This window comes from Oxyura jamaicensis (assembly GCF_011077185.1).
Source record: "Oxyura jamaicensis isolate SHBP4307 breed ruddy duck chromosome 9 unlocalized genomic scaffold, BPBGC_Ojam_1.0 oxy9_random_OJ106488, whole genome shotgun sequence".
In the NCBI taxonomy this organism is placed as follows: domain Eukaryota; kingdom Metazoa; phylum Chordata; class Aves; order Anseriformes; family Anatidae; genus Oxyura; species Oxyura jamaicensis.
The window spans coordinates 21727-39748 of NW_023304189.1; the positions used below are offsets into that span (position 1 = coordinate 21727).

The following is an 18022-nucleotide window of genomic DNA, read 5'->3' on the forward strand; positions in this document are numbered from 1 at the left end:
GCAGTGCAGCATCTTCCCTTTCCCTTTCAGACACCCTGGTCGTCGTCAGTGGTTGGGGGAAACCCTTCCTGCAACGGCTTCCCGAAACCCTGATGGAGGTGAGAGCTACAGCTGGCCTCAGGGGCTGGTATGGACATAATAATCAGCAGGACATGGCACTGCTCCATGTCCCCATCATGGTGGGTTTCCCTCCATGGGGCTGGGGCTCACGCAGCACTTGATGAGAAGAGCTGGAGGCTCGGTACGTGGCTGGGTGGGGGAAGCAGGAAGAAATGAACCAAAGCACTTGCGTTGCAGATAGAGGTGCCCATTGTCGAACACAGCAAGTGCAGGGATGCCTACGCCAGGCTCCACAGAACCGTGACCGATGACATGCTCTGTGCAGGGGAGAAGGAAGGTAAAACTCAGTGCCATTTCCAGCCTCACACCCCAGTCCCTGCTCCCTGCAAGCCCCCGGTTCACCCCACCAGGGTGTCTGGGTCTCCAGAGAGGTTCTGCAGCAGTTTTCACCCCGTGCAGGTGGGAACGATGCTTGCAGCGGAGACTCAGGGGGCCCCATGGTCACCTTCAGCCCCGAGAAGAGCCAATGGCAGCTGCTGGGCACAGTGTCCTGGGGGGATGGCTGCGGGGTGAAGGAGCAGTATGGGGTTTACTCCAGTGTCATCCAGAGCCTGGAGTGGCTCAGGAAGGTCACAGAGGTGCAGCAATGACTTCCAACCCACCAGTGTCCCCAGGCACGGGGAGCCCAGCGGGTGATGCAGTGGGCTGCTAAAGCCCAGATATTGACGTGGACCCATGCCTATCCTACCTGAAAAAAGGGAAATAAAGCAGATTCCTCAGCCCAGAAAAGAGAGAATTGTGGAGGAGAGGAGTTTATTCCTGCGGACCCAAGGGGAGGGCTTGCCTCCTCACTGCTGCCCACGGGTGTCCCAGCTCCCTGCCTCGCAGCAAGGCACAGGTTGAAGGCAGCTCAGAAATGGTCCCCTGGGGCTGCAGATTGCAGAGAAGCCTCTCAAGGCCAGGAATTCTGCAACAGCACTGAGCTCTTTGGCTTTCAATAAACTCCCTCTTCAGAAGTGCTGGGAAAAATAATATTTATCCCTGAAAGCAAACAATTAAACCGAAGCGCATGCAATATATCTCCTGTTCCTAAGCGTCACGGGGGAAATGCTAACAAAATCCCCCAGTATTGCAAATCACCCTTCGTCTCTGCCAGCTGGGCTGGTGTCCAGCAGTGCATCCACCACTGTGGCGGTGGCTGATTTCAAAGCCTTTGGGCTCTCCGTTTACACTGTCAGTTTATTTTAAGCTACTTGGGGATCAGAGATAATGCACCAAGGGGAGAAATGCAGTGGTTCCACCAGAATTTGTGGTTTCAAACCTTTGCAGGGTGGGTGCTGAGGGGCTCTGCCCTGTGCAAGCTGGCAGTGTGTCGGCTCAGCTACAGCCCCTGCAGCTTCACGGGCTGAGACAGACCTGGACTGGCCAGGAATGCAAATTGCAGGGAAAAGCAAGAGGTGAGATCCTGCCCTTCAATTATTTATAGCCCTATCATGTCATTAAAGAGGGGGTTGGTGTTCAGAGGAGAGCGCAGCGAGAGAGAATAAAAAAAAAAAAATCTGGGTTCAATCGGCATGCAGAAAAAAATAACAGGTAAGTGACTTTTGTTTTAAAAGGGGTGAAGAGGCAGCCCATCAAGTAGCAACATGGATGGAAGTTGGGGCAGGGACACAGCTCTGCTGAGCATCCCTTCTCCACATCACAGGCTGTGAAAATCTGGCTTTGGAGAGAGCCTAAACCATGGGCATGTTTGCTGCCTTATGCCCAGATCCAGGGCTGAGAGATGGGTTATTGGCCCCCATTTTCCTACAGCACAGCACTGAAATAACACCCCTGGGCTCCTCGGGGTTCACAGCAGGGTGGCTGCCCAGGCTTGCTCACCCACGGGTGTGCTAGCATGTCCAAAGGTATCCAAAGAATGAAGGGAAAGAGAAAGAAAAAGCAAAAGCAAAAGATGGTCCCTTGGGCATCAAACCATCAGCCGTAGGACCAGTGCCTAGACAGCTCCCAGGCAAGTTACAAAATGCTGCTGCCCACAAGATACCCAACACAAATATAGCCCATCCTCCTCCTCCTCCCTCCCACAGCTCTGCCGGGAAGTCCCCCATGCCACCTAGCCCGTGTCCCCTGCTCACTGCCCCGCGTGCCACCGAGTGCCAGCCCCTTGCGCCAGCCCCTCGCCCCAGTGCCGCGGGGATGGGAGCGGGCAGCAGGCAGGAACAGGCATGGGGACAGCAGTTTATCAGTCTGGCTGTGGTAAAAGTCCAGCAAAATGCCCCCAGGTGAGGTTTGCCAAGTGTAGGCACCAGATATTAGCTGTGGAGGAGCCCAGCCCTGGACAGACCAGGGTGGCACGAGGGGGACAGTGAGAACCTGTCCAGGACCCCCAGCATCCCACCAGGAGAAAGCATCCTTCACCCCTCAGCCACCTTCCTTGGGATGGGCTCACTGTCTCCATGCCACTCACCTTCCCTGGTTGCTGAGCTGAGCTGGGGGGGGTTTGCTCTGGCCTCCAAAAGTGCCAAGAGCCATGGAGAGCAGCACACGGAGGGCACTTTGCTAAGAAACCCAGGGGGAATTGGCACACCTGCACATCAGAGTGGAGTATCCTGGAAAAAAAAAGCCCTAAAATGAGGCTGTGGCTGAGAAGCCCGTGTATACACAGGTGTTGTTGAGTGATGGGGAAGGGATGAAGCAGCTGCACGATGGAGGGGGCAGAGCCCCCCAGACACACACACGCAGCACAAGGAGACAGGCAGGCAGCATCAGCCAGGGGACTGGGGAAAAAGCAGCATATGAATGCAAGGCCATGGGTGAAGGAGCCTGGGTGTGTGTAGAGAACATTGCAAGGGGGTTTAAGGGATGCCTCTGCCTTTGAAAAAGAACAGAGAGACACAAGCAAGAAAACAAGGACCCCCGCAGGGATGCAGTCTCCACCAGAGCTGGCTTCGCAGGAGGAGGCGAGGGAGTTCCCCCTGCAGCTGGGTGGCTGGGCAGGCTGCAGGCAGCCAGGCACGGTGACTGACTGGGGCTGGGAAAACCTCAGCATGGAAAGAAGAGGGCCAGGGGCAATGGCAGCGTCTCTGCCTTCATGACATAACGCTGGCGGGGAGAGGGCTGGTCCCAGCGCCAGGACAGCCGTGGGATGGAAGGGACTCCATCTGCAGCACCAGCTCCTCCCGCGGCACAGCTTGGCCCCTGGCTGCCCTGAGCAAGGAGAAACCTCCAGAAAGATGGGGACATTCAGGTGCCGCTGCCCAAAATGCTCAGGAAACACGGTGCATCTCTCTCCAGTGCTCTGAGACTGGAGAAATCACAGTGAGAGACCGGCTCAGCAGGCTGGCTCCATATCCACATAGGGCATGGTCTTGGGGAACCACGCTGCAGGGAGCCAGCAGGGCACAGGGATGAGGGAGAGGGCTGCCCCCATTCAGGGAGGGCTGCCCCCTCCCAGTCCTGGCGGGTCACTGGTCCCAGTGCTTCCCAGTGCGGTGCTGCAGATCTCGCAGCTCCATCTGCTGGCGCCGGGGCTGCGAGAGGCAGTGGAAGAGGAAAGGGTTGGGGAAAGGGAGAGAGCTGGTGGGACAGAGAAAACCCCAGAGAGAGGGGCAGAGATGAATAAGCAATGCAGCTCTGGCCCGTGGGGGCTCAGGGACACACATACTGCTGAAGGTCCTCATCTGCACCCAGACCCACACCTCATCCTGGTCCAGGTGGCTGTGGAAGAGGCCAATGGCCTGGGCTGAGCTCTAAAAGTGCTCACATTGGGATCACCAGAAGCTGAAAGAGAGGAGAGCCCCGGTGGTGGGACGGGGCAGCACAGGGTGCTGCAGGGAGAGGAGCACAGGGCCACATCGTCACCCACAGCGCTGCTGCTGCAGCAACCTGGGGACACTCAGGATCCCTGCCTGTCCCCATGGGCACCCATCTCCAGGACAGTGGGAAGCTGGAAGGAAAAAGGGGGATGCCCACAGCATGGTTGGGATCCATTTTACAGATGAGGAAACCGAGGCACAAACCCACCAAACCACCTGCCTGGTACAGATCGGGCAGGTGCTGCTGGCTCCTGGTTCATCTGCTGCAAACCTTCGGTTCCAGGTGCCTTTCAGCTGCTTTGGGTACCCATCTTCACTAAGGCTGAGCCAGGAGAGCAATGGGATGTGTCTCCTAAGAGCTGATAAAGGAATCCCCTGCTTCCAGCTGAGCTGGTCACATATACCCAGAAAAGGCTTTGGATAAATTAAAAAAGCACAAGTGCATCCTCAAACTGAGGACAAAGAGCTGGTTTATTCTTGCAGGTACACTCCATCCTTTGTGGGGGGGGAGATGGGGGTCATCCTCATGCAGAATGTGTCCCACAAGAAGCCATCTGACCCGCCAGGCTCCCCTGGGCTGGGACCAAGGTGCCCAAGCATGGTGGTGGTGGCCATCCCTGACCCCTGTGTGCTGTGGAAACCTTGCCAAGATGAGAAAAAGGGCTGGCCCTGGGCACCCAAATTTCCACCCACCACCCCCATCATCCTCACCCCCACAGCCATCACCCTGGCTCCCATTTGCCAGCCCCAGCTCCCACTACTTCAAGGTGAAATACAACACGATGAAGAGGACCACGGCCACAATGCATACAGCAAGGAGCACGAAGCAACATTTTCGGGGAAAGCCGCTGCTGAGGAGCTGGCGTGGAGGGCTCATGGCCGTGTCCACGTGCCTCTTGGGCTTCCAGGCTGGTGGCTTCGGGGCCGCCCGTGGCTTGGAGCAAACCCCAAGCTGGCAGCCTTCGCAGCGGCTGCTGTCGTGCGGCCCCGCCAGCTTGGTGTCCACCACCACTTCCAGGAGGTCAGAGGGCTGCACCGGCACCTTGTAGAAGTCCTTGAGGATCTGAAGCACCAGGTTGTGCAGGATCCTCTCCAGGTTCTCCTGGCTGAAAGTGGGCTCCTCCAGCTGGGGGCTGAGGCAGCGCCGGCAGGCCTGCCGGAAGATTCGCATCCTCACCTTGCCCCGGCGCATGTGGAAGAGGATGTGCACCTTGGCTGAGGACCACTCGTGTAAGCACTGGGAGCACTGGAACCTGCCGGGGCACAGGGGACACCAGCTCATCCTCGGGTCCCCGCTGCAGCCCAGCAGCTCCCCATGCCATCGGTAGGGACCAGGGCAGTCGGGGCTGAGGGATCAGCTTCACGCAAGGACACCCATGGCCTGTTCTCCCCTGTTGGCATGACACCAGCCTGGGTAGCTCAGCACAGGTGAGCTGGGGGCTGGCCCAAGCTCTACAGATTTTAGGATGAGCCTGGTGCCCTCACCCCTCTGGACCCCACCACCCCGAGCAGGGGACCTGGGGGAGGGAAGCATCTGGCACCGGCTCCATTTGGGGCTCCAGCCCCCAGCCCGTGCTGTTGCAGCACATCTCAGCGGAAAGCCAGCATCAACAAGGGGCAGGGGAAGTCGAAAAAGAAGCAAAATAGAAGGAAGGTGTGGGTGGAGGCCACAGGGCAGGTGAGGAGATGTCTTGAGTAGTCAAAAGGGGAGAAACCTGCAGCTCCTTGTCTTTCACAACATGTACAGGGGCTAGCAGCCCAGCACCCCTCTCTGCATCCCCTCCTCCCTCCCGGGCTGCAGGGTGCTGTGGCAGAGGGCTCTGCACCCCTCCACCAAGGGCAGGGTCACCCTGCTGCAGCCCAAGGCAGCAGGAGGCTTTTGGGGGAGGACAAAGGTGGTGGTCCAAAGGGGACCGAGTGGATGGTGGTAGTTGGCAGCCCCTACCTCCCAGCTGCACGGTTCTGCAAATACTCCCTCCGGCCAGGCTTAGGGCTGTGCACCTGCAGGCTGTCATCCTCCTGAAGCGTCCACGGCTCCTTCACGTGCATGTCTGCAACCTTCTGTGCAAAAATCTTCTGCCATGTCCTCATGGTCCGGCCTGGAGCTGGCAAAGCGGTGGTGGCCGAGGCCAAGCTTGCAGCTTCTGGGCACTGACACGTGTGCAGCTCTCGGTGCCCCACACACCGGTCTTCCCTCCCTCATGGGTGCAAAGTCACGTCCTGCTGCCTGGAGACGGGAACCTTTGCACCCGCGTGAGCAGCACCACCCCAGCCTGATCCCTGCATCCACTGGTTCTGCTGACGCTGTGCCACATCTGGACAGGTGAAAAGTCCCCCAGAGGAAAGCCAAGGCAGCTGTCCCCAACGCGTTTTGTATGCAAGACTTGGGCACAGGGCAAACTCCCATCCCTGCTGAAGCTGTCATTGCTGCTCCATCCGTAGGCTCAAAATGCAAAGCCCCTGAGCTGGCCAGGACCACCAATATCAGGGCAATGGGGCAGAATCAGCAGAGATTTTGCTCAGGGTAGGAATAATGGAAGCAAAACCCACCGAAAATGCAGAGCTCAGCAGCTGACAAAACCCCAGGTACACTTATCTCTCTCGATAGCTGCCACCAAACATGGGGTGTTTTTAACAACTTTCAGTCAACTCGAGCAGAAAAAGCCTGACATGAAACCGCAGAGTGGAAAGTCGGGGATGATGGCACCGCACATAAAACTGAAAGTGGGGAGGTGAGCTCTGTGCCGAGAGCACTGCGGGAGGCGAAAGCAGTGGGGCTGGGGCTGCTGGCACCCCCCTGCCTCCCCCATCGCCGGGCATCCCACCCGGAGCCACGCAGGATGGGCAGATAAGGGGCTGAATGGCATCTGGTCTTGAGAGAGGAGCTGGGGGAAGATCTGCAGCCTTGTGGAGCCACCTCAACGTGAAACCATCACGTCTAGCCTGAAGGATCCAGAGGAGACCATCCTGTGCACAGCGAGGACACAGAACTCTCCAAAGTACCCAGCCTCAGAGGGCACCACCAAGGATGCAGCCACTGGGGAGAATCACAGCAGCAAATCGTGTTGGGTGCCTAAAATAGGCCATGCGGGCCACCACAGTTTGAGCACAGGGGCTATAGCCCCTCACCAGGTGTGGCGTGCAGCAGCTCCCCAGGACGATGCCGAGCTTCTTCCAGAGGCTGGAGAAGCAGTGGGGTTCCCTGCTGGCACGCTGCCTCCTGTGCCTGTTTTGTCTTCATTTTGAGGTCCTTCCACCCTTAACAGCAACGCCACCCTGTCATCCAGAGCAGGGCCAGGAGGGAGGAACGGAGGTCTTCCTGCAAGCCGAGGAGCCAAGACGGAGTTTTCAGGATCCTTACGGAGAGCTAGCAAAGCCCTAACCTGCAGATGGGACCCGGGAGCCTTGCCACGGGGACCCGCTGGCATCCTGCAGTGCCTGGCATTGCTGTGACACAGAGAGCCACCAACAACAGGGCAGCAGGGACAGGGCCACCACCCTGCAGCACCTGCCCATCTGCTTTTGGGGCTGAGATTTATCCTGGGGGATGAATGCAGGGAAAAATAAAAGGGGAGGCTCCAGGGCTGCCAGCATTGCTGCCCCTCTCCCTGCCGCCCCTCGGGCTCGGGGGGCCGGGTGCCTCCAAAACCCCGCTGTCATGGAAAGCCTGCCCCGCTGCGTCACGGCAACACGACTCAGATCTCGACTCGGGGCGCCGAGCCCTCTGCGAGCAGCCGGGCGCTGCTCCCTCTGTCAGAGCCCGGTGCTTGCCGGCACTGAAGGGACTTTCCCAGAACCACCCACAGAGCTGAAACTGCTTTGACGTCCTGTTCCACTCGGCGCACACCTCCCAGCGTTGCCCCGGCACCCCGATGCTTACCGGCACCTGCCTGGAAAAAAAAAAAAGCTCCCGTGGGATCCCCAGCATGGCCCTGGTGGGCACTGGGGAACCAGCCCCGTCCCGCCACGGGGACAGTCCCCACAAGCCCTCTCCATCCCGGAGCTCCAGCCCTGACTCCTCCGCGGGATGCGTGAAGGAGGAGATGAGGCACAGCCCGCGAGGTGATTTCCCTGCCACTTTCACACAGCCCGAATTTATTTTTGGCTTCGGTTCCCACCCCCAGGTGAGCTGGGGCGTGAGGAGGGAGGTGGATACCTTCCTCTCCTCCCCTTCCAGCTCTCGCTGTGCCAACATTTTTTTTCAGGGTATTTTTGCTCCTTTCTCCAGCTCACCCAGGGATTTGGTTTCTAACCCTTTTCTAACCTCCACAGCCTCCCTAAATAGCAGACCGCCTTCATTCGGGCCAGGCGCTTCCCTTCCCCAGAGAAACCCCATCTGAAGAGCCTTCCATCACGGGCTATTGATAACTCTTTTGGGGATATAGCTTCTCGGGTAGCGGTCCACCCACAGTGGGAGAATTTCCCATTTCCCTAATTTGCTTACGAGAAAGTAACATAACACACTGCACAAAGATAGCATCGCTCCCGGTTTCCTTGCACCACCCAGCTCGTCACCCTAATGAAAAGAGCATTAGGTTGGTTTGACACAATTTGTTCCTGCTAAATCGACGTTCTCAGTCCCAGCGCTGCCCTCTCAGTGTTTACCGCTTGGTGGCCTTACTAATTTGTTCCAGCGGTTTTCTGGGTACCGAGGCTGACTCATCTGCAGCTTCCTGGATCCTCTTTTTTCCCTTTCCTTGATGCAGATGGCGAGTTTGGCATCCGTAGCCTCCTGGGACCCAGCACCATGCCAGCTGCCCGTGCCCCTGTCCCCCACACCATGTTTGCACTGGTGTCACTGCTTGTCACCCCGTCACGGCGAGGCCCACATCCTCTAGGGACCAGCATCCCTTCCAGGCTGGGCTACCTTCGTGGTTGAGCCCTTAGAGAAGGTGGGTCTGGCGCCTGGATTTGAGGCATGGGGAATCAGATCCCGAGGAAATGGGAACATGCCTGAGCTGGGCTGGACATTGTCCCTTCTGATGGATGGAGAGGGATGCTGAGCAGTGGGGAGAGATATACAGGAGGGACCAGCTGAGGAAACACCATCGGGTACCACCCCAAGAGGGTTTTGTGCCCCGTTGGTCTGGTGGCCCCGTGGTGGTCCCCCTGGTGTAAGTGGAGGGCTCCCCGAGGAGGCTGCACCCAGTGCGGTGGCAGCGGGTTTGTTCCCGGGCGCACGGCTCAGCACCACTCAGCCAGCCAGCCCCTCCAGCAGCACATCCCTCCCAAGGGAGGAAGAGAGAGAAGGAGAAACCATGGAGCCGACTCAAAGCAAAACTAGAGAAAGCAAAATGAGGGCAGCAGGAGGAAACGCAGATGTTCGGCAAGCCTCCAGCACTCTCAGGTGCAGGCAGGGCAGGGCTCTCGGTGGGATGGGATGGGATGGGGGAGATGCTGTGGGTCCAGACCCATCAGGATACATTGGGGTGGTGTAGATGGGCTTTGGTTAGGGGTCCAGGCAACCTGCCCAGCAGCACATCTGACCACCTGCAGCACGCAGGTGCTTCCAAAAAACAAAACACTGCTCTGAAACCTCCCAGCTCTCCACACTCATAAGTGACCAGGACACTGCTTGCTTCTAAGTGACATTATTGACACGTGGCCTTACTGTCCCTTCTTCCCTCTACACGTGCAATGCCCTATTTTGCAGGATCAGTGCTTTGTTGTTTCATGGCATGGCTCTCCTTGAAGACACTCCTGCAAGCAGCAGAGGATTTCCTCTCCATCTTCCTGCCCACTTCCTCCAAACCCAGCCTTTGGGCTAGGGCATCTTTAAGGGACTCACACGTTCCCAATCACCTCTGACCACAGCTGGGCTACATAAGGAGGTAGTCAGGGCTCAGACAGCTCTGTTGGGGCATTTGCTTGCTCAGGCACTTTATTGCATGTGAAGCTTCTTGTGTGTGCCGACGGGGACCAGCCCCAGCTCTCAGAGGTCTCCCAGCTATGGGACTGGAGCTGGGGTGAGCCCTGCTCTCTGGATGCACCTGAGATGCTGACAAAGCACTTCAGCAGCAACGCTAGTGGCAACCCCTGCTGCCCTGAGGAAGCGTGGGGTGGCCGTGGTTGGAAGTGGCTGCTGTGACAGACCCAAGAGAGCAGGAAATGTGGCGGTGGCTGCAGCCACCCCAGCTGCACCCAGTCCCGCACAGCACCAGGGCTGGCTGGGGGCACGGCTGCAGGGTGCGGGTGAGCTCTGGAGGCCACAATGCTGAAGTGAGTGAAATGAGCTCAAAACCAGCGTGAGGTTTTTGGGGGGGTCTGGCTAGCTGCTCTGCAGCAAGCTTTTTGTTTTCTGCAGCCTAAACAGAGGACCATTAAAATCATTCATCTTCACAGCAATGCAAAGCAGCTACGGCAGAAAGGCCAGAATTTGCCAAATCCCCCAAAACCTCCGGACCCCTGACCCATCACAGCCCAACCTTGGTGCAGGCAGGGAGAGTCAAAGTACCTGCAGGGCACCAGTCCTTGAGGGTGTCAAGGCACCCCAGAAAACCTGATGCTAAACTTAACAGAAGTGGGACGTGAGTTGCTGGGGTCCCTGCTCGATTCGGAGCAGAGAAAAGTGGTGCCAAGTCGGTGCCGATGCCAGCTGGCATGGATGCAGAGGTGGGCAAAAGCAGGAGGGCTGTGACACAGGGAGAGGGGCTGGGGAAGGAGGAGTGTGGGGTGGTGGGGCTGGGAAAGCCAGAAATGGGGGCCTCTCATGGTGGGAGACAAAACAGGTGGCTTCAGGTGCCACGCAGTGACTCCAGAAAGATGGGGCTACCATCGGCAAGCTGGAGGGAAGAACAAAATAGTGGCTGATCTGGTTGGCGTGGAAAGATGGAGCAGTTTGGGCAGGTGGAGACAGCCCTCCAGCTTGGCTTCCCACCCATGAGCACTGCTCGGCCCAGGGATGCTCAGCTGGGGACCTGAAGCCTGCACCCTGCTGGGAGCTCACCAAGCAATAAGCAGCCACTCCGGGAGCCCGGTCCTGTTGGGCCAGCACCAGCACCCTGCCCTGCAAACAGGGGTGGGAGATGGTGCCTGGAGCATCCTCACCACGCACCCCACATGTCCCCAGCCCCACTGCCTTGCTCCCTGCGAGGCACGGGGAGGTGGTCAGGCTGCTGGGTGCCCCGAGGGGTGCAGGCACTGCCATGGCTCGGGTGCTCGCTGAGGTTTTCATGAAGTGCTGAGCCCCCACGGCGTGCCTGGCACCCCTGCTGCCCAAAGAGGTAGGGTGGAAAAAATGAAGCAGGGCCCACCCTCCTGCATGCGCTCTTACGGGAAAGGCAGAACCAAAACTGCTGACTGAGCTCCCACTTCTTGCTTGCTGCAGCTGCCTCCTGCACGACCATTGAGCTGCTGGGGCAGCACGGTGCTGCTGCAGGGCAAGGAGCGGAGCTGCTCCTTGCACTGAGTCTGGATGGACTGAGCTGCACTGTGACGTGTGTAAACACGGGGTAAGATACGCCACTGCCCCAGGGGAGCATGCTGAGGGTCAGGGGACTGAGCGGGGCCACCACATCCATGGCCCTGCACTAGGGAAGGATGTAAGCCATCCTGGATGGATGCTCATCCCCTATGATCTTCTCTGGAGGCTTCTCATGGCTGTCACAGCCCCCAGAGGGCACAGACCATGGTGCCTGGTGTCTCAAGACTATGCTACTTTTAGCTGCGGTAATGGAAAAAGAAAGCTGCTGACAGTGCCACGAGGTGCAGTATGCAAATGGCCCTTTGTTTGCTTGGGGTTTCATGGGCTCCCAGCAGGACGCTGCTGCCTCCAAGCCTGCTTCTCACCAGGGCTTCTCCAGTCTCTAGCAACTGTTGCTGCTTTCTCTTTTGGTTTCTATAAGATTTTGGCTGGGCTGCACATGCCTGGCACCGCTTTCAAGGGAAAAATGGAAGTTTGGAGACAGCTTCGCAGCTGGGCTGTGCCAGGCACCACACCATGAGCATCACCCTGCGTGGTGGCAGCCAGTCCCCAGCACCTTGTCCCCAGCCGGGCAGGCGAGCACCCCAAGCTGAGCCCAGAAAGGGGAGTGGGGGGCTTCTTTGTGGCTGCTCCATCCCCGTCTGCACCCAGGCCCAGCACAGGTGAGGAGCAGCTCATTCTCTAAATTATTAAGAGCAGTTTCATGGAAGAGCGGCTTGCTTATCGCGCGGAGGGGCCCAGGAACCACAACAGACACCGCCGCCTCCCGGCTCTCACCTGCATGCTGCCAGGAGCTGTTATTTGCCTGCCCACGCGCCTGCTGCCACGAGTCAGCAAACAGCCCGGGCGCCAAACCCTTTATTCGCCCCCACAGCCGGATCCGGCTCCCACCAGGCACAGCATCCTTGTCCCGGGATGCCCAGCAGTGCCCCTCGTCCCCGCAGAGGAGGAAAGTGTCTGAGAGCACCCGCCAGCTTCCCAGGGGCTCGTTAAATAGCAGTACGTGCAGAAGTCCCTGCCCTGAGCTGGGACAAGATCCTGGGGTTGGGATGTTGCTCCCGTGGGGTGGCAGCTCCCAGCACTGCCCTTGTTCTCGCTCTGGAGCCTGTCCCAAAGCCCTGCTTTGCCGGCAGGGTTGGATGCAGGGCGGCTGCCCCAGATATCCCCAGGAAGATGTGGGAGATGGACGATGGGAGACAATCCCTTGGCACTGCCCCGTTGGCATCGCTGCTCGGTCCCATCCTGCCCTTAGTACGGAGGCACCTGGAGCCCAGCACCAGGCCAGCAGGGACCTGTCCCTGTCCTTCGGTGCCTGTCCTGTGGCCGTGACACCAGCACAGCCAGCGCTGTCCGACACGAACTGCAGCAGCAGCACCTCCATCGCTCTGCTCGGCACACACACGTGGCTTTGGGCCTCAGCAGGGCTGTGACGGCGGCTGCCACGTCCTCTCGTCCAGGTGCCTCTTGCCCCGCTCGGGCGTGACAGGTTTCTCCTCAGGGAAGATGATGGTGGCGTACTCGGTCTGGTCATCCGGACAGGTCTCGGGAGGCAGCTGGGTGTGCGGGTCCCACTGAAACTCCAGCACACCGTAGTCCACGGTGGACACGGACACCACGGGCGGCTTCTCTTCCTTCTGCAGAGAAAGGACACCCTGTTGGGATCCATCCTCTGCCCAGAGGCACCATTCATTCCCAGCACGAGTCCCTTTGTACAGCAAGTGTCAGAACGAGCATCCCAGGAGGGCAAGAGCAGTGCAGAGGGGAAGGACATACAGACCTGGGGTGGCATTGGTGCAGGGAAACCAGACCCTGAGCCTCGGGGTCACCCGCAGGCAGGTCAGGGTCCCTTTTCTCACCTCTCCATGGGCACCAATGGCACGGGGTGAGCTTGGGGCTGCAGCTGCTCAGCCCAGAGAGGGGAGCATGAAGGCTGCCCTCAGCTACCTAACGGGCTTGGAGGAAGACAGACAATTCAGGCAGTGCCCAGCAAAAGGAAGAGAGGGAACAAGCCAAACTGCAGCAAGAGGGGGATATGGGGTGAGAGTGTCTCCCGTTATTTACAGCAACACAATTCCCCATCAGATAAAACCTTGCTCTGAGCAAGGGTTGGACTAGAGAGGCCCCCGACCTGCCTCAGGCGGTTTTTTGATTTCGCGATGGGGCCGTGCTGCAGGTGCAGCCGTAGCAGTGCAGGAGAGATCGCGCAGTGCCAGAGGAGATAGGGGAAGCGAGAAGCCTGATAAAGGGAGGCCCCGTGCCCTCCGCTCCCGCACCCAGCGCCGCTCCCCCGCAGCACGGCGGGCTGTCGGAGGCGGAGAACTCACCTCCGCAGCGTTTTCACTCGGTGGTTTCTGCACATCTGCAAAGTAACACATTTGGTTAGCAGATGCTCGTGTGCCAAGGCAGCGTGAGCAGCTGGGGCTGACCCAGCCTCGCCACGCTGCTGCGCCGGGGCTCACCAGTCCCCTTGCGTCCTTAGGCATTGCTCCAAGGAGAGGTGCAGAGCCTCAGCACATGGGCTGGGGGGCGAGCGGGGCCCTGAGCACCCTTGTCCCACCAGCACGGAGATGCCTGTCCCACGGGGACAAGCCACGCTTGCGTTTGGGCATGGCAAACCAGCCTGCGTGCACCCCCCATATCCATCTGCCCCCGGGTCCCAGCTGGGTTTGATGAAGAAATGTCACCCCCCAAGTCCCCTGTCACACCCCCAGCCCCTCGGCATGGTGAGTAGGGGTCCCCAGGCTCCCCACCTCCTCTCCTGTAGGTGACGACGCAGTAGCCGAGGACCACCAGCACGACCACGCAGCCCAGCAGCAGGACGCCCAGGATCACAGCCTTGATGTGGCTTGGGGGGCTGCTGTCCTCCACGCCGGGCTCCTCAGTGGTGTTTATCTTCTCAGGGGCTGCTGCAAGAACCGTGACAAAAGCCAGAAGGTCAGGAGCACATCTCTGTGAATGGCACCAGGGGAGCACAGGGGGTGTCCCCAGAAAGGGCTCAGTTCAAGGCTGGCTGCTACAGCCCCGCCATCCCTCCAGGGCCCTCAATTTGGGCTGACGTGGGGGGTCTTTTGGCCACATCCCACTCCTCCTCATTGCAGGTGGTAAGGATGATCCCACATGGGCTGACAATGAGGGTGTAGGGGACAGGACACCCACAGGCAGTGTCACAGCAGGACCCGATCCCCATTCCCAAGGAGAACACAGCTCCCCCATGCATCTCAGACACCTCCACATCTTGGGGCCAGCTCACGCTGGCAGCAGATGTGTAAGAAGACTGTAAGAAGACTAACTTTTGCAGTGTTTTCCCTTTTTGTTAAAGGGAATGCCGTCAGTAAGGACTCCTTCCTCCCCAGAGCATCCTTGGGACAGAGACCTCCTGCCTCAGGGCCAGATCCAGCTGCAGGGTGCTCAGGGAGAGGACAGCCTGCTGTGTCCCGGACCTCAACAGTACGAGTAAAGGGCAGGGTTGTGCTCTCCTGACCCATACCAGGTCCTCCCCAGGAGGGTGCTGCCTGCCTGGGGCCATACACTTCACCAGGAATGAGGATTTTCCATCTCTGGGACACAGCCCCTCGGCAGGCACCGCAGCTGAGATGCCACCTGCATGCCCCTGGATTGGGGAGCAGGGCACCAAGAATAAGTCCGTGAGTCCCCAACCCCTCGCCATCCACCCCAGTCTCTACCCTCTGGGGTAACACTGCAGAGGTGACACAGACGGCCTGTCCCCTTCAGCTGACCTGTGACCACCAGGTGGGACCGGTTGCTCTCCTCCACTTTGTTGGGTTGGAAGAAGGCGATCAGCCCGCAGTAGTAGGAGCCCGAGTCGTTCTGGTGGAGGTTCAGGATCTCGATCTTGAAGACAGGAGCGTGGTTGGAGAGCAGGTACTTCTCCGTCTTTGTCTGGGGGATGCTCCGGCTGATCTGAGCAATTTTTTGGGCATCACTGTGGTTGGTCTCCTTGTACCAGTTGAGATTGTACTCCAGGCTGGAGTTGTTCTCTATGGAGATGTTGCAGAAGAAGGTGGCTGAGCCGCCTGCAGGGCGAGTTAACGTGGCTGGGGAGAAGGTCACTGTTGGGGAGAGAAGAAGCAAGGAAATGACACGGTGACAGCGGGCAGCAGAAGCAGATGTGCCCCTAGTGAGATCCTGGGCTGCAAAAAGGGTGAGAGCCCCCTGCAGCTCCCATCCCACACGGAGGTGATGGTCTCCCATGCCCCTCATGTTCCTGCCTTCTGTGCCAGAGTCCCCGCACGCTTCTCAGCTCTTTCACCCTCAGCTCCTGAAGGTCCCTAAAGGGATTTGTGAAAATCTGTTCGTGAGCCCAGCCCTGTGACCTGCGCCAAGTGGTCTCAGCAGAACCCCCTACAACGAACCCACAGGAGCATCTGCACCAGAGAAAACAGACTCCAGGGAGGGGGGGGCATATTATTATTGCTACTAAATCCATGCTCAGTGTTAATGTTGGGTTTCACCCTTCCTCTAGCTGGTGTCACCTCCAAAATTGAGCTGAAGGACTGGGTCCCTGTTTGGGGCACCTCAGTTCTGCCCACCCAGTCCCAGCAAGGCTGCAGCCATGGGCCAGGCACCTTCCACCACCACCTCCTGAGCAAAGCCAGGGCTGCAGAGCCCCAGCAGTGCCCTCTTGTCCCCTAGCAAGCCCCTAAGTAGCAAGAATTAGCAATACTGAGCCTGCCCGTCGGACTCGCTGCCTGCCTCTCACTTTGAGCCACTGGAACGGGTGATGTCCTGGCACGGACAAGCAGACCCAGCAGGGACAGGTAGCTGCTGTATTATTTGGGGTTCAGAGCAATAAAAAGCAGGAAAAAATATATATATTTTTTTTTTAAAAAAAAGGAAGAAATAAAAAAAAAAAAATCACGTAGGTTTTCTGACCACACATGATCCAAACCATCAGTGAAATTTAACTTCCCATTTTTCAGAAACCAGCACCGACACGAGCCCCTGGACTCGGAGGCAGGATCAGAAAGTGCCCCCTTTCCCTTCAGCATTGGCCCGAGGCCAATATGTACAAATAGGCTCACCAAGCAGAGAAGGAACCAGGACTGTTCCTTGAATACATGATTAGCTGGAAAACTGGGCTGAAAAAATGAGAAACAATACCAGACAGGAGAATGGAGAGAGGGAACTGCTCCAGCTCCTGGCAGGCAGCGTTTGCTGTGACAGTGCCTATGCCGAGAGTTTTAATTTTCGCAGTATTCTTAGGTTCTTGTGTTCAACAGGAAATATTCAGCAGGCTCAGGGCTGTGCTTCCTACTGAGTGCCGCTCTCAGCAATGAATGAAGTGCTTGGAGGATGTCCTGAGCAGGTTTTACAGGTGTCCCTGCCTCTTCCCAGCACCAGCTGCCATCGGTGCCTGGGGAGGGTCCCACGAGGGGCTTCCAGCCCCACGCTTGCCACCGGGGCAGAAAAAAAACGATGCTACCAAAGTGGGGACCTGGCCTCACCGGGACTCTTCCTTGCCCTGCCCAGACTCCCCCATTCACCCTCTCCACCTGCCTTTCTCTCCCAAAATTTCACCCCAAGCAAAACCAGAGGAAGGAGCCCACCTCGGTGAGGATGAAGCCCACCCCAGGAGGTGAAGCACAGGGGCATGAAAGCCAGTGCAGGAAACCCCAGGACCTGACAAATCCAAACCTTCAACACCAAACCCCAACCGTGGTCGGCACGCACACGACCTCAGGACCTGGCCCTTTTCTCCATCCTTTAACCCCATTCCTCCCCCGAGCGCCCCCCCATTCCCCTTGCTTCCGTACCCAAAACCTTTGGGTTTTCTACCTACCCCGGTGGCAGCCGGCCAGCGCGGGGCTGCAGCACAGCAGCAGGACGCAGAGGCCGGCCAGGGCCACGTCCACGTTGCCCCGCGTGGTCCTCAAGGCTCCGGGAGCCATGGCGAGGCAGCGGGCCCCCTGCCCGTGCCGCGTGCCCCGTGCCGTGCCGCGCAGCCCCGTCTCTCGCTGCGCTTCCTTCCCCACGGCGCTGTCTCGTCCTCCGCCACACGCGGCAGGGGTTGGGGTGGAAATGAAACGTGCCCATCTCGGCCCCGCAGGGAAACCCGGGCTGCCTCCCGCCCCCGGCTTCCTCCTCACCGAGGCAGGGAACAGCTGAGCTGTGGCCTGGCCCCTTCCCTTCCCCGTGCACTCCCCCCCGCAGGCCCCATAGCGTGTCCCTGGCCCTGAGGATGGCCCATGGGTGGCAGGGGAAGGGGTGTCTGGGGCTCCTGGGCACCCATGGGTCCTCCTGCTGGGTGCTGACACTGGGAGGGGATGGGGAGAGGAGGGAGGAGAAAAGGATAAGGTGAAAACCAGAGGGGGAAAATGAGAAAACAAGGAGAAAAGGAGAAAAAGGAGCAAGGGGAGAAGGAGCAAAGGAGAAGGAGAAAAGGGTGAAGGAAGAGGAGGAGAAGAAAGTGGAGAAGGAGAAGGAAGAGGAGAAGGAGAAGGAGGAGAAAAAGGAGAAGGAGGAGGAGAAGGAGGAGGAGGAGGAGGAGAAGGAGAAAGAGAAGGAGGAGGAGAAGGAGAAGGAGAAGGAGAAGGAGAAGGAGAAGGAGAAGGAGGAGGAGGAGGAGGAGGAGGAGGAGGAGGAGGAGAAGGAGAAGGAGAAGGAGAAGGAGAAGGAGAAGGAGAAGGAGAAGGAGAAGGAGAAGGAGAAGGAGAAGGAGAAGGAGAAGGAGAAGGAGAAGGAGAAGGAGAAGGAGAAGGAGAAG

General features: G+C 58.6%; 2 protein-coding genes across 6 annotated transcripts; both read right to left on the minus strand.

Annotated features, from left to right (window-relative positions):
• Nucleotides 1–4632: 4632 nt before the first annotated feature.
• LOC118157703 (receptor-transporting protein 3-like) lies at nt 4633–5966 on the minus strand. Its single transcript, XM_035312146.1, has 2 exons — nt 5821–5966; nt 4633–5128 (listed from the first exon to the last, which is right to left on the minus strand). Exons 1-2 carry the CDS (start codon nt 5964–5966, stop codon nt 4633–4635), a joined length of 642 nt encoding a protein of 213 aa, XP_035168037.1.
• Nucleotides 5967–10916: 4950 nt separating this feature from the next.
• LOC118157701 (programmed cell death protein 1-like) lies at nt 10917–17341 on the minus strand. Of its 5 annotated transcripts, XM_035312145.1 has the most exons (5): nt 17099–17341; nt 15036–15368; nt 14049–14204; nt 13623–13657; nt 10917–12932 (listed from the first exon to the last, which is right to left on the minus strand). In XM_035312145.1, the coding sequence occupies exons 1-5, from the start codon at nt 17205–17207 to the stop codon at nt 12714–12716; spliced, it is 852 nt and encodes a 283-aa protein (XP_035168036.1). In that variant the 5' UTR covers nt 17208–17341; the 3' UTR covers nt 10917–12713. The 5 variants fall into 5 exon arrangements, with proteins under 5 accessions (XP_035168036.1, XP_035168034.1, XP_035168035.1 ...); XM_035312143.1 differs by lacking the exon at nt 17099–17341 and having other exon boundaries at nt 15036–16112; XM_035312144.1 differs by lacking the exon at nt 10917–12932 and having other exon boundaries at nt 13624–14204.
• Nucleotides 17342–18022: the final 681 nt, after the last annotated feature.

Bases quoted from the DNA above. Each gene is read 5' to 3' on its own strand.
- LOC118157703 (XM_035312146.1), bottom strand. From the start codon at position 5,966: ATGAGGACATGGCAGAAGATTTTTGCACAGAAGGTTGCAGACATGCAC. The intron at 5,129-5,820 runs GTAGGGGCTGCC...GTGCCCCGGCAG, and splicing joins CAGAACCGTGCAGCTGGGAG to GTTCCAGTGCTCCCAGTGCT.
- LOC118157701 (XM_035312141.1), bottom strand. From the start codon at position 15,519: ATGAGGGGCATGGGAGACCATCACCTCCGTGTGGGATGGGAGCTGCAG. The intron at 14,205-15,035 runs GTCAGCTGAAGG...CGGTTCTTGCAG, and splicing joins GTCCCACCTGGTGGTCACAG to CAGCCCCTGAGAAGATAAAC.